At 46.6% G+C, this 15,128-nt stretch overlaps 1 protein-coding gene across 1 annotated transcript in view; it reads left to right on the top strand.

The window, feature by feature from the left end:
• Positions 1 to 3,434: 3,434 nt before the first annotated feature.
• The window catches only part of PGM2 (phosphoglucomutase 2), a 35,666-nt gene continuing 23,972 nt past the window's right edge, over positions 3,435 to 15,128 (top strand). The window contains exons 1-3 of the mRNA XM_059163757.1: positions 3,435 to 3,612; positions 8,657 to 8,824; positions 13,424 to 13,530. Coding sequence (XP_059019740.1) covers positions 3,562 to 3,612; positions 8,657 to 8,824; positions 13,424 to 13,530 — 326 coding nt within the window. The 5' untranslated portion in view covers positions 3,435 to 3,561. The remainder of the gene's footprint in view (positions 3,613 to 8,656; positions 8,825 to 13,423; positions 13,531 to 15,128) is intronic.

Here is a 15,128-nt window from a genome sequence, read left to right as displayed (position 1 = left end):
TGTGTCCCTGTTTGCTCCTCTGCTAAACAAGGAGGTCCAGGAGCACCCAGGTGGCTCATTTGGTTAAGCATCTGCCTTTGGCTCAGTTCATGATCCCAGGATCTTGGGATCTAGTCCTACTTGGGGCTCCCTGCTTAGTGGGGAGTCTGCTTCTCCCTCTCCTACCAACTCGTGCTTTCTCTTGCCATCTCTCTCTCTTTCTCTCTGTCTCTTCTCTCAAATAAATAGATAAAATCTTACACACACACACACACACACACACACACAGGTCTGAACAGTTCCCAAAGAACCCTTCCTGCTCCCACTATTCTATACAGGCTTCCACAGACATGAGCTGTGATCTGGGGTCCTGTGTGAGAATCAGCTGCTTCTGGATCATTCCAGAACCAGAGACACTCCCAGGGCAGGCATCCTAGTTATAGGAGACCTTGGGAAAATTCCTTGCACAGAGAGATCCCCGGATGCAACCTTAGACTGTTTTCGACTTCACAAGGGAAGCAGATGGGAGCATTGCCATAAGATCATTGCCATGAGACCATTCTTCCTTGTTTCCAGCACCATAGCCCATATCCTGGTGCCCTTTGCAGGAAAAGGGAGGAGAATTTACTTACAATTTGGCAACTTCCTTGTTAAAAGGTCCTCTCAGTTTAAAAATCCTATTGCTTTCTCTCCTTGAATGTTGAATATTGAGAAATCTGCGTCCTGGATGTCCCAAATAGAGGTTAAAATGGTACTGACTGAATGATACAATGGACCCATAATTCCGTGGTGAGGAAAATAATGAAAAGTGTCAACGTATCCCCTGACTGCCCCGCTCCCAAACCTTCTGAACCGCAGCAGAGACTCACCTGCAGTCATTCCCATCATGGAGGAAGTGGTAAGATCTGAGGTCCAGGACCCCACTACCTCCCCATCCCTGGCAGAAGCTGAAGCCACACAGAGCAACCTGGGAGAGTTCTGGCGTGTGAGAGGGACACAAAGGGTAAGTGATACCCACCTAGTCTCTGACTTTCTGGGTCCTGCAGTTTCTGTCCTGGCATGATTGCAAAGAAGGTTGGTCTGTCCGGTTGACAGAACAAGACAGCCCCAAGTGGGTTTGGCTGCCACACAGCCTGACAGACGGCAGACTGAGCCTTCTCATCTTTCTTCACTTCTTCTTGACTGTGCTCCAGTCTCTCCCGCCTTTTGGTTCAGGAGAGGGACCACTCGGAGGAGTCTGTCGATCTGGAAAGGGTTTTCCAGGCTGTCTCCTCCGCCATTAACTGTGTCCTTCCCTCGTGTCTCCACATAAAATTTGAGTGGGAAGGGAAGCTTCCCAGACTAGGACAGCTGCCTAATGAACGAGATTCCCCTCCTGGAATCTCCTTGCTTCCCTCCTAATGTTTTTATCAGTCTGTAATTATATGTGGTGCCATTATAAGAGCAATCTACCTGTACAAACAGATACAACAAATCCTGGGTATAAGTTGTTCTCTCTTTCCCTTTTTTTTTTTAAGATAGATTTATTTATTTATTGAGAGAGAGAGAGAGAGAGAGAGCGCACATGCAAGGAAAGGAGGACCGGAGGGACAGGGAGAATCCCAAGCAGACTCCCCACAGAGGGTGAGCCCTCCTCAGGGATGGATCTCCTGACCCTGAGATCATGACCTGAGCCAAAATTAAGAGTTAGACTCAACCAACTGAGCTACCCAGAAGCCCCTGTTCTCTTTTTAAAATTGAAATAGAACATATAGAAAATAAACAATTCATAAGGGCAGCCCAGTGGATTATTACAAAATGAGCCCACTTAAGCAACCACTACACCGGACAATAAAACAGTCCCAACATCCCAGAAGGCACTGTTCTCCTTCCCAAAGTAAGAATCTCCTGACATCAATAGATTAGTCTTACATCCTTTTTAAAGTTTTAAATCTTGGGGTACCTGGGTGGCTCAGTTGGTTAAGCATCTGCCTTCAGCTCAGGTCATGATCTCAGGGTCCCGGGATCCAGCTTCTTGTCCCACCATTCCATCAAGACATCAAGACCCTCTTCTCAGTGGGGAGTCTGCTTCTCCCTCTCCCTCTGATTGCCACTTCCCCTGCTTGTGCTCCCTCTCTGTCAAATAAATAAATAAAATCTTTGAAGTTTTAAATCTTAAGACTTAAATGTAGAGATATGTACTGTGAATTTACGTACAGTGAAATTTATCTTTCTGAGTATGCAGTTCTAGGATTTTTCTTAAACACAGAGTTTTATTTATCATACTTGAATCAAGATACAGAACAGTTCCCTCACCCCCCAAATTCCCTTGAATCCTTTGTAATCAATCCCTCTCCCCATCCCCAGGTCTTGGGACGCACTGATTTGTTTTCTTTCCCTATAGTTTTACCTATGGTAGAATGTCATTTATCTGGAATGGTCCGATATTGGGGGGAGGGGCAGGAAGGAAGGTCTGGTTTCTTTCACTCAGCTTAATGTTTACAAGATTTATCCATGATATATATAACAACTGTTCATTTTCATTGCTATATAAATATACCATAATTCATTTACATCATTTTATGATCATACCATGGTATTAGCCATTGTATTGTTGACGGACATAAAGTTGTTTTCCCCTTGGGGCTCTCACAGATAATGCTGCTAGGAATGTTCTTGCACACACCTTTTTAGGCTCACTGCATTAATCTTTGTTGGTTTAGTGATCCCCAAGTCGTGAAAATGTACTCCTATCTTAGTTTCTAGAATTTTCACTCTACCTTTCACACTTAGATCTACAACAGACCTAGAACGCTTATTTGTATGTGATATGAGGCGGGGGCTCAAGCTTCTTTTCCCTTCTCGCCACCTGGATGCCAGCTGAACCATCACCATTAATTGACAAACAAAAGTCCTTTCACCCTGCTCTACCGTGCCCTCTCTGAAGTAAGCTGTCCATACACCTGTGATTTTGTTTCCAGGCTCTCCATTCCGTCCCACCGTCTCTTTATATTAATCCTGCCCCCCCCCCTTTTTTTCCGAGATTTTCCTGTTATTCGTGACCCTCAGAATTTCCACATAAATTTTAGGCTCCTACCTGGGTTTACTCATCCTTGGCCCCAGCACTGACGAGGTGCCTGGCACTCAGTAGGAACTCGGTGAATCGCTGTTGTGTGGATGGAGGTGACCTCAGGACCTTTCAGAGACGATGGTAAAGACCTTCTCAGCCACACGCTCCCCACCTCCAGTATCCCGGCCGGCCTCCTAACCCCCCTATACTGCCCCAGCGCCCCTCCCCCTTTTCCTCCCCCTGCACTGACCCGGTCCTCCGTACCCCCTAGAGGCGCTCGGGTAAATTGCAAGGAGGCGGAGCTCGTCACTTGCCTCCCGGACGCTGCCTTCCCGCGGCGGGTCCTCCCCGCCCCGCCTTCTGCCGTCTCCGCTCCGCCTCCGCCTGCCTCCGCCCCGCCCCCAATTCTCCAAGCCCCGCCTCCTCCACCTCGCTGTGGCCGCCCGGAAGGGCAGTCCCGCGGCCTCCCCAGCTTGGCTACCGGCAGTGCGCGGAAGGCAGCGGCGGCAACCGCGGCTCGGGGAGCGCCCGGCATGGACACCCGGTTGGACCAGGAGACAGCGCGGTGGCTGCGATGGGACAAGGTGAGGGGCGACAGGGGGAGGGAGCGTCCGGGGGAGCCGTGGGACCCTCCGCACCCCGCAGGCGCCCCGCTGCCTTTCCCGCGGAGAGCGCGGGCGCCTGCGCTTCCTTGCATCCTGCCGCTCGCACCCGCCGGGCGCACGGCCCCGAGGAAGACCCGAGCCGCGATACCGAATTTACCAACATGCAGATCCCGAGCTGCTGGATGGGGAAACTCGAGCCGCCCCGGAAGGCCACAGCTCGCTCCCTCAGCAGCCGGACTCCCGCTTCGGGGAAGCGGAGCCCACCCGGGCAGGTTGATGCTAGGCGCAGTTTCAGTGCATCCACCCAGAGGAAGTAGAGTCACAGCTGAATGACGGATCCAGCAGTGGGGAGTGGGTGCAGAGCCGGGGCGAGGTCACCGGGAGTGGGTGCAGAGCCGGGGCGAGGTCAGCCCTCCGTCCCCGGTCACCGGGGAGTCTCAGAGAGAGCAGGGTGGCAAGCACCCTGTGTAGGGTGGTTGGGGGGCGGTCGCTAACTTTTCTCCCCGCTGAACTCTTATGTGGTTATTTAAAAGGTGCTCCGGGAAAAGCAAAGCGAAAACTGAGGGCGGGGATCCCTCTGGGTGTGAGCAGGGTTATAACGTTGTAAAAGGGCTTGGCAGCAACTCAGAAAATCCAAGTTGTTTTTCTCATCAAACACGGGAAGACAGAGGAGGAGGAAGCAGGGGTGGCCAGGCCTCCTTGCATTTGGACTGCTTGTGGCAGATCCGAAGTTTCCCCGGGGAAAGTTGTTCCGGGACAAAACGAGCCATCAGGCCATCTGGGGTGCCGGTGGAGGAGTGGGAGAGCAAGCTGGAGCTGTCTGGACTTGGCCAGTCCCAGAGGTCATGTCCAACTGGGGCGCGTTGATGTCACTCAGACTGCTGGCTCAGCCATCGTTTGGCCGCCAGCGGTGCATCCCCAGAAACAATCCTCTCGTCCATCCTTTGCCTTTTGCTCCTGGGAACTTTGCAGAACAGTTTTCCTATCCACCTCTCCCAGGTAGTCCATTGTGAACGTGGGTCCTCCTTATGGGGCCCGCCTGGCTTCCGGCACCTGCTTCCCCTCTCTGACTTTTCTGGAAAGATAGCACTGCTAGTTTTTCCTCTGTTTATTCTCAGGTGCTAGAACAAAGAGAGAGAATTAGGGACCCCACTCCAGAAAACACCCCTTTTCTTATCTAACTCTCCTACTTGCTCTTTGGGGCATGTAGTTTGTTTTCCCAGAGTGTTCCTTGGATCCTCTGCTGAACTTGATTCTCATGCTGTTACTCCTCTTTTGGGTCTGAACTTCAAGGTGTTTTAGGTAGATAGGCCTTCCTGGGCAACCAGTGGTAAATTATGTCTCCCTAATACTATCTCTAGATTGGTCCAAAAAAATGAAAACAAAACAAAACAACAAAACAAAAGAAAACCTTGTTTGTGGGTGTATTTGTTAATGTCTGGCCCCAGGGTTGACTTCAAAGGCAGGATGCCTTTGGTGGCACAGCCCCTGTTCAGAAGGGCCCAGCACTTGGTTTAATCCTCTGCTGACCTCTTTTGAAATTCTTAAAACTTGTTAAACAAGGAGTCCCACATTTTCCTTTTGCCCTGGGCCCAGACAAGTTAAATAGCTGTCCCTGTCCACTTCCTCATTAACTTCCATGGTTATTAGGGCCTGGCCCGGTGCACAGCTCATACTTACGGAGTGAAGGAAGGGAAATTGCAAGCTGGCATAGGGGGCCAGGTCTTCCTCTCCACCTCTGGCCCCTGAGCAAGAAATGAGGACACATCCCACACAGGATGCTATTGGCAAGTCCCTGGGTGGTTTTTCTTTTCCTGGAAAGAGGGCCTTGTAATTCTTTAGGGAAGGAAACTATTTCTGATAACTTAGTAACTTGAAGTGGGTAGAATTTTTTTTTTTTTAAGAGGAGGGGAGAAACAGAGGGAGAGAAAGAATCTTAACCAGCCTCCACACCCAGCGCAGAGCCCAAGGTGGGGCTCAACTTCATATCCCTGAGATCATGACCTTAGCTGAAATCAAGAGTCACGCACTTAACTGACTAAGCCATCTAGTGGCCCCTAGAATCCTTTTAAAATCATAATTGTTAATGTGAGGCTTTCTCTTTGAAGAAATAAAAACCTAATTTCCACAAAGTGTTGTATCTGTATATGGAGAGAGAGAGTACCTCCCTGGGTAGAGATGAAGGGATATTATCCTTTTTCTCTATTTGTTTTTTAAGATTTTATTTATTTATTTTAGAGAGCTAGAGAGAGAGAGATCACAAGTAGGGGGAGGGCCAGCGGGAGAGGGAGAGAGAGAATCCCAAGCAGATTCCGCACTGAACACAGAGTCTGTTGCAGGACCTGATCCCAGGACCCTGAGATCGTGACCTGAGTGGAAATCAAGTCAGACACTCAACCGACTGAGCCACCCAGGCACCCCTCCTTCTTATTTTTAAATTTCTACCACTCCTGTTGCTCTTTCCTTTCTTCCTCGGTTCGAGACAGATGCCAAGTGGGGAGCATCCCCCCAACCAAAAGCACTGGAGTGGTCTGGTCTGATTTCCCCCAGGGCCACAAGGCAGGTGCCCTCTGGGTTCCCACCCTACCTTCATCCCCCTACCCCCATCCCTTGTGGTGTCTCTGCTGTCAGCTTTGGTCACCCTCATGGCTGATGCTAATCTACTCCGCCCTCCTGACTGTGCAGTTCTGTCTCTGTCTTCTTTGGTTTCTCTCAGGCGATTAGGTCTTTAATGGCTACCAAAGGCCAACTGGCGTCTTCCACATCTACCCTGTGTACAGGAGACTCACCAGATATTGGGTGTGACCTTGAAGTCTGTGTTTCCTCTTTCACTCAACAAATATTTCTTAAATCTCTTCTGTGTTCCAGATCCAAACCCTTCCTTGAGGGGACCTGACAATCTGATTGGTCAGATTGTGCTCTGTGATTAGTGGCTATTGCTTTTAACCCGAAAGGTGGGGGGGGGGGGTTACCCGACCCCAAGGTGGAACAATCTGGAAATATGGGCTTGCTTCCAGAAAGCCTAGTTTTTATTGCAGTAGCATTTCAAAGTTTAATTACGTGCCATATCTTGGCTGCATGTTCGGTAGTCGGATGATGACTGTGAGATAAAGTGTTTACTTGCTGGTTCCTCCGAACTCTTCATTTAAAAGTCTGATGTGGAATTAATGTGATTGTCATTTTTCCTCCATTCCTAACATTTTCTGCGACTCTTGAACAAAGAAAATTGGGCAATATAAATGAACTTAAATGATTCATGAGTGTCTATTTGAAACAGCTAATATAATAAAGTCACTTGAACTCTGAGGCTTCTCCTCTGTAAACTGGAGTGTCTGTTATTTGTCCGCTTCTTGCGGCCATTGCAAGCTTCACATTTGACCAGGTCTGTGAAAGGATTGTACAAATTAGAAGATACTACCGTCATAAGATTTTGATTTAAAGTATATAATCTCATAACTCTGTGGGAAAATTTGAAAATACTAGGGAAGAAAATGAACGTTTGAGTACAACTAAGTTCCAGACAGAGGAAGAGGTTTTGCATTAATTTAATGCAAACCACCTCCGAACCAGCTTGTAAAGGAGCTTCTAGACTGTTCCCATTTTATGGATGAGGAAACTGAGAATTCAAGAAGCTAAATTGGTCTTCCCAAGGGCATCCAGTTGGCAGGTGATGGCATGGCTGGCATTCCATCCCCAAACCTATGTGTTCATTCCGTTTCTCCAAAAGCACTTGCCATGGTGGGAAAGAAAATAACGCATTATAAAGGAGAAAACGACTTCCTTCTAGTCACGACACTTCTGACACCAAATGTACGGGTTCCCACACCGAGTTATTTTCCAGTTCTCTATGGATACTGACCAACATCCTACAGTTTCCCTCAGTTCTGACACTCAGCCGAGCAGACTGAACATAGACACTGCCCTCAGTGGGCTCAGTCCCACAAAACTACCCCTCACCTCAGATGCCCGTCAAAAGCCCCAGGTTGTCATCTGTACGTCTGACCAGCCAGCGATACATCAGGGGTACCCATGACCCACATGTCTCAGGGTTGTTTTTTGTTTTTTGTTTTTTTTTAAAGATTTTATTTATTTATTTGACAGGCAGAGATTACAAGTAGGCAGAGAGAGAGAGAGAGAGAGGAGGAAGCAGGCTCCCTGCTAAGCAGAGAGCCCAGTGCGGGGCTCGATCCCAGGACCCTGGGATCATGACCTGAGCTGAAGACAGAGGCTTTAACCCACTGAGCCACCTAGGCGCCCCCACACTTCTCAGGTTTGAGAATTTGCTAGAATGGCTCACCGAGCTCAGGGAAGCATTTTACTTAGGATTACCAGCTTTCTTGTACAGGATACAGCTCAGGAACAACCAGATGAAAGAGCTGTGTAAGGCAAGGTGTGTGGGAAGGGGTACAGAGCTTCCCTGCTCTGCCAGTGCCCCAGGTGTTCACCAGCTCTGAAGGTCTCTGACCCTAGGGGTTGAGGGTTTGGGGGGACGTTCTGTTTCCCTGAGAGGGATCTAGTCATTGACCACTGGTGGGGGAACCCAGGCTCCAGCCCTCTAGTTACTAGTTGGTTTCTCTGGCAACCAGGTCACTCCCTGGGCATAAACTCAGGTTTGGCTGAAAGGGGTTTATTATGAATAAGAGAAGTTGTTCTTACTCCGCCACTCTGCAAATTCCTCCGGTTTCAGTGAGAAGCTCTATTCCAGGAGCCAGGGACAAAAATGAAATCTGTATTTCATACTGTATCACAGTGTCGCAGATAATAATTAAAAAATTGAATCCCCTGAAACTAATGTGACATTTTGTGTCACTATACTTCAATACACACACACCCACAAAAACCTTACCTCGTATTTCAACTTTTAATGTCATCAGAAAACTGGAAAGCCATAGGTATAGGACTTTTCAAATATATACATTTTCCCCCTATAGGTTAAATTATTGTGGGTCTTTTAAAAATATTTCAGATGTTTAATTCTGTTATTCAGTTGGCTGTATCTGTTGTGCACGTTTCTGTTTCGCAGAATCCTTTAACTTTAGAGTCAGCAAAACAACTAATTAAGGATGGAAATAAAGAAGAACTACAGAAATGTTTTGGGGCTCGAATGGAGTTTGGGACAGCCGGCCTTAGAGCAGCTATGGGAACGGGAATTGCTCGTATGAATGACTTGACCATCATCCAGACTACACAGGTACCACATTTTTCTATTTCTTGGTTATTCTTTTTTTTTTAAGATTTTTTAAAAAATTTATTTATTTGACAGACAGAGATAACAAGTAGGCAGAGAGGCAGGAAGAGAGAGAGAAGAAGGGAAGCAGGCTCCCTGCTGAGCAGAGAAGCCGACATGGGGCTCTATCCCAGGACCCTGAGATCATGACCGGAGCCAAAGGCAGAGGCTTTAACCTAGTGATCCACCCAGGTGCCCTTATTTCTTGGTTATTCTTAACATGTTCCCAGCTGTAATGGATAAACTGAGGCGTGTTGACAATTTTAAGCATTTATTTGAGCAAAAACCCATTTGAGTCTTGGGCAGTATCAAGCTTAGGAGCCCCCCCACTGGCAGGAATGGGGTGGCGGGTGGTGGGGGGACTTCCAGAGAAGAAGCAGAAGCGGAGGGAGGAAATTAATAGATTGGCTATAGCTCTTGTGGTTGCCTTTTTCAGGTAAGTCCCTCTGGCTGTTTGTAATTGGCTCCCCTTAGGTTTGAATTTAACCTTCAGGCCTTTACAGGCTCGGGTTTGGATTTGCTTCTATAGGCTACCAAGACATTAAAGCCTCCACAGTCTAATGGCCTCCTTGTCTAATTAATACAACCCTGGGCTCCTTCTGTATTCGAGGGACCTATATAATTTTAATTATGGCCAGGTCTTGTGGGTTTGCCGAGACCCAGGGAGTCATACATTTACTCAGCACAATAAGGCTCATGCAGTTGGTTAAAAGGTACGTGTTTCAAAATTCATACAGCCTGCTTTTCTTTCTTTCTTCCTTTTTTTTCTTCCTCCCTCCCTCTCTCTTTTCCTTCTCTCCCTCTCTCCCTCCCTTTCCTTCTTTCCTCCTTTCTTTCTACAGAGATTTATTGAATGTCTACCAAGTGCCAGGCTTTGAAGATACAACAATGACTTAAACAGACAGATTCCCTCGTGGAACTTTCATTCCAGTGCAAATCCACCAGCTAAGCTGGAGACTTTTATGGTCTCGTACTTTGCAATGGTGATACCGATGCACACACTGAGAAGCTTTTCTCACTGCTAGAGTAACCAGAAGCTGATTCTGTTTCATGTGAATTGATAGTATAGGTGGAAATTATTGCTGAGTTCCTTTTCCTTCATTTGTCAATTTTACAGTCAAGAGTGTACACCCAACTTTTAGGAATACAGATGAAATCTTTCTGCCACGGAGTAGCTAGAGTTTTGTTTATGAAGGAAATGAAGACTCGATTATTCTGTTTCTTCCTACTTAGACTTGTTAAAAGATGAAGGCGACTTTAATTTGGAGGGAAGAAGAATCCAGAAGAGTTGACTAACGATGATTATGTGTACCTTACATGTAGCTCCCAGCATCAAAGGCAGACCTGGGCATGTGCTAGTGAAACCCTAATAAGGAGGTCTTGCATAAGGGTATGGGGTTGCCATGGAAACGCTGGCTCCGAAGTCCTGTTCAGCACTAGGGCTCCCTGAGATCTTTTTGGAGGGAAGGCTCGGAGTGGAGTGAGCCTGGGAATCCTGTTCCAGTTTATGGCTAGCATGGAATCGTGCCCCTGGCTAAGGTCACCCTGTGCTCTAGGTACTAGGACTGTATAACACATCACCCAAACACAGTGGTTTTAAACAGCCACATTTATTTTGCTTACAAATCTTTAGGTGGAGGTCAGTGAGGACGGCTCACCTCTTCAGGGCTTCGCATCACTGGAGCCAGCTTAGAGGCTAGAATCACTGAAAGCTCATTCACACTCAAGTCTGCACTTCCTGCTGACTTTTGGCTGAGACCTTAGCTGGGGCTGGAGCCTTCCTACAACGTAGCTAGGAGAGCAGCCAGGGAGAGCACCCGCAGAGAGTATATACAGGTGGCAGCTGTGTTGACTTTTCTTTTAGGACCTAGCCTTGAAAGTCATACAAACTCACTTCCGTCATATTCTCTTAGGTAGCAGTGACCCAAGAAGGTTGTTCCTGTTCAAGGAGAGAGCACATAGACACCCACCTCTCAATGGAGGAATGTCACTGTCCCATTAGAGGAGCACAGGGAATGGAATATATGCACATGGCTCTCTTTGGAAAGACCAGTTGGTTCCATCCCCTGTTAGGCATCATTGTTGGGGATTCTAAGGGATTCCAGATGAACCCAGAGTCTTTTCTTCTGTATTCACCTACATCTCATTTGTAGGTATGGTGAAATTGATCCACAGAAAGCTCTTACGCCCTATCTCATCCATCTTTTCCCCTAGGGGAATTGGCCTCTTCTGGGAGTAGACCTTGTGATAGGTAAGAATCCCACAAAACTAAAATGAGTAGATCCTTGAAAGGTCAGCTGATGCAACCAGCCACTCCTTGTGATAATTTCCTCTAGAGTCGCCACTACTTTGAAGTAGGTTATCCAGCCTACACTGAATGTTTACAGTAGGCAACAAGGATGCTACGAGTTAGGACAATTTTTGAAGTCTTAGGAGTGGTTAATAATCAGCAAAAGAGGCTCCCAGGACAGACCAGCCAGGCTTCCATCCCCAGCCTGGGGTGGCATCACCAGGCAGAATGTGCTGACTTTCTCTGTGGTCCAGGCCCTCCTGCTGCTGGCCTCCAGTGTGAACTCTTCCCCTAACGATGCTCCAAAATTTATCTGCTTGGATTTAAGAAGCCGGTATATGTGAGTCATAAATGTCCCCATAGGAAACGGGGTAGAGACGGAGGGAAATTTCTGTGTTGCTGGCCTCACGATAGCAGTTCTAATTTCCTCAAAGGCTACTTCACCAGGCCACCTCGCGTTGATGATGGAGAGCCCTCACCGTCTTCTAAAATAACCATTCTGTCTCTGGGTTGTACTCATTAAAGAATGGTTTTGGGGCACCTGGGTGGCTCAGTCGGTTAAGCAGCCAACTCTTAATTTCTGCTCAGGTCATGATCTTAGGGTGGTGAGATCGAGCCTCCCATTGGGCTCTGCGCTGGGCGTGGAACCTGCTTAAGATTCTCTGTCTCCCTCCGCCCCTCCCTCCTGCTCTAAACAAAAAGATGAAAAAAAGAATGGTTTTATTATTTTGAGCTTAAATCTGTCTTTAGCTTTCACATATTGGTCATGGTTTGAGCTTTTGAAGCTGTACAAAGTTCATTTCCTGTCTCCTGTAATCACATTTCAATTCCATAAACCTTCCTCAGCACATACTGAGTTATTTTCTCTAGAATAAACATCCCTCTTCTCTTAGCCATTTTCTTGGGCCCTCAGTCCCAGCTGGCCCCAGAGTTTTTTAGAGTGACTTGGTGGTGTGAGGATTCTGGGCTAAGACTGGGTGCTTTTTGTGCCCTCGAACACTGAAGCCACAGCACGGGGACTGATGGGAGCTGGGGCAGAGAGTGCTGTCACTGGTGTAAGCCTTAGAGCCATCTGGGTACCTTCTGGAAAACCCATAGAACCAATGCACACATGTCCTTCTTATCGCTCAACCTCAGAAGGGCTGCCCAAAGCAGTATTTTTGTCTAAGAAAAATGAAAGGTATTCTCCATTGGCACTGCTCTGGCCACAAAGCTGTAAAGTATCTCCCCTCCCAAACACGAAGAATTATATTTACTTTTTTAAAAGATGTCCCTTTAAGGGTGGAACCAAAAAAAAGACTTTCTTCAGTCAAAGTGAAATAAGTAATATTATTACTCAGTCAACCCGCTTTCCTTTTATAAAAAACCCATTTTGTCCCATGAGATAAACCTATCAAATTCAGGATTCAGTGTTTCTCTAATCTTCCATATTTCCAATTGATGTGATTTACGGCGCCCACTGAGATTCGGGAATTGTGTGTTCCATCAGCAGGTGGGAATCACCCAAAATCCACACAATTTTTAGATGTGTCATTGGCTGAGCCGTGTGATGGGACTGAAAAGACCTCGGCCTGCTGGTCAGCAATGGGACTGAAAAGACCTCGGCCTGCTGGTCAGCAAGATCACAAGTAGAGCAGGTTTAGATCAGATAATCGTCAAAAACTTATAAAACATACCACGTTTCCTTCACCTACTGTGTTACCGAGCAGGGAGAAATGTCTGAAACACCTTTTCCTCAGACATCTTAGAACTCATGTGAAGGGAGGAATGTAGACCTTGAAGGAAAGTCATAAAAATAATGCTCATAACAGCAAACAGATAGTGCTTGCTGGGTGTCGGATGCCAGCACTCAGGTTTTAATTAATTTAATCCTAGAAACAGCCCTTTGAGGTGGGTACTATTGTTTTCCTGTTTTACAGAATAGGAAAGTGAGGCATCAAGCAGTTAAGGGATTTGTCATTTGTTCTCGAAGGTGGCAGAGGGGAGTAGGAGCCCACAGGTTCTGTGTGCTTTTAACCCCTGCCTGTACCACCTCTAACTGGACCCAGGTAGATATCCAGGCTCTGTTTCTCATGAGTCTGGGCAAGCTAGCGCCTCTGAACCTTAGCTTTCCCGTCTGTACAATGGGATTCCTTGGTAAAGTTTATCTGGAGGTTACCGAGAACAGATACTAAGTGTCTAGCACAGTGCCTCAGACATACAGGGAGACAATAAATAAAGCTGTTATTTTCTTATCGTTCAGTTTGTTTAATTATCCATGGGATTTTTTTTAGGGGTTTTGCAGATATCTGGAAAAGCAGTTCAGTGACCTGAAGCAAAGAGGTGTTGTGATCAGCTTTGATGCTCGAGCTCATCCACCGAGTGGAGGCAACAGCAAAAGGTATGGAAAGATACATAAGAAACCATTTTTTGTAGGTATTGTGTGGTTTTATCTTTAATCACCTCACGTACATTTGTCAGCCCCATTGCTTCCCTATGAGAATGATGAGTACATTCTGTTTGCAACTTTTATGAATTCTGGTTTTACGTTTGGGTTAAAAGAATGAAATTATTCAGACAAAAGAGAATTTAAGGTCTGTCTAAAGGAGAGACATATTTTTAAAGAGGCAGCATTATTTCTCCCTCTCCCTTTCTTCCATTTGCCTTTTTTTTTTTTTTTAAAGATTGTATTTATTTATTTGACAGAAAGAGACAGCAAGAGAGGGAACACAGCAGAGGGAGTAGGAGAGTGAGAAGCAGGCTCCCCGCAGAGCAGGGAGCCCGATGTGGGGCTCAGTCCCAGTACCCTGGGATCGTGACCTGAGCCAAAGTCAGATGCCTAACGACTGAGCCACCAGACGCCCCCATATATTTTTCTTCCCCCACTATTCATTATGCCCCTTGAGCTCCTTCCCATTTCGTGAGCACCTGTTTTCAGTTTCATTCTTGTATCATTCTCAAACCATTGGGACTCTCACGTAGCCACCAGCAGATGATGACGCAGATGCCGAAGCCGATGATGAAGATGCTATTAATAGTAATTGGAGCAATTGCTTGAGTGCTGGATATGAACAAGGCCCTTAGCTATTTGCTTATTCAATTCTCGCAACAGCTGATGAAGTGTGTACTTTTATCTCTGTGCTTTGATGTCATGAAGCGAGAGAAGGAGTCACAGTTTCAGCATAAAGAAGCTGACAGCAGTGGTCAGCTAACTTTATTTCTAAAGGGTAAAGAGTTAAACATTTTACACAATATGGGCCATATAGTCTGTCACAACTACTCAACTCTGGCCCCGAGCACAAGAAGCACAACCATAGCTAATGCATACTGAATGGGCATGGTGATGTTCCAATAAAACTTTATTGAAAGATGAGCCCTAGGTTGCCACCCCCTGCTCTTAATGATGTTACATGACCCTCTTTTCCACTTGAACGCTTCCCCTATTATGATGAATCTTTGTGTCACTCCAGAGTGAATGTATTAGTAGTTTCTTAGAGTGGAAGAACGTACAAATATTTAATATTAATGAAAGGTCTCATTACCTTTACAGCACAGAAGGAGTGCACAGAGTCTTTTTTTTTTTAAGATTGTTTTTTAAATTACAGTATGAGTATGAGTATGAGAAACAGAGCATGGGCAGTGAGGAGCATCAGGGCCAGAGAGAGAAGCAGGCTCTCTGCTGAGCAGGGAGCTGGGTGCAAGACTGGATCCCAGGACCCTGGGGTCATGACCCAAGACGAAGCAGATGCCCAACTGACTGAGCCACCCAGGTGCCTTAAGTTCACGGAGTCCTAATCTTTGCCCCTGAAGAGCCTCTAATCTAAGAGAGGAGCATTGATAGGAACAAATGTGCACCTCTGAGAGACTATGGCCAGGGCATAAAATTAGATACTGTTAGCTACTAGATTAAACTCGGAATGACATAAGATTTTTGCCCTTTTTTCTTCTTTAAAGATTTTATTTACTTAGTTATAGAGAAAACACAAGATGGAGGAGAAG

This window comes from Mustela lutreola, chromosome 1, assembly GCF_030435805.1.
Source record: "Mustela lutreola isolate mMusLut2 chromosome 1, mMusLut2.pri, whole genome shotgun sequence".
Classification (NCBI taxonomy): domain Eukaryota; kingdom Metazoa; phylum Chordata; class Mammalia; order Carnivora; family Mustelidae; genus Mustela; species Mustela lutreola.
The sequence above is the reverse complement of the archived record's forward strand: the minus strand, read 5'-3'. Positions and strand labels throughout refer to the sequence as shown.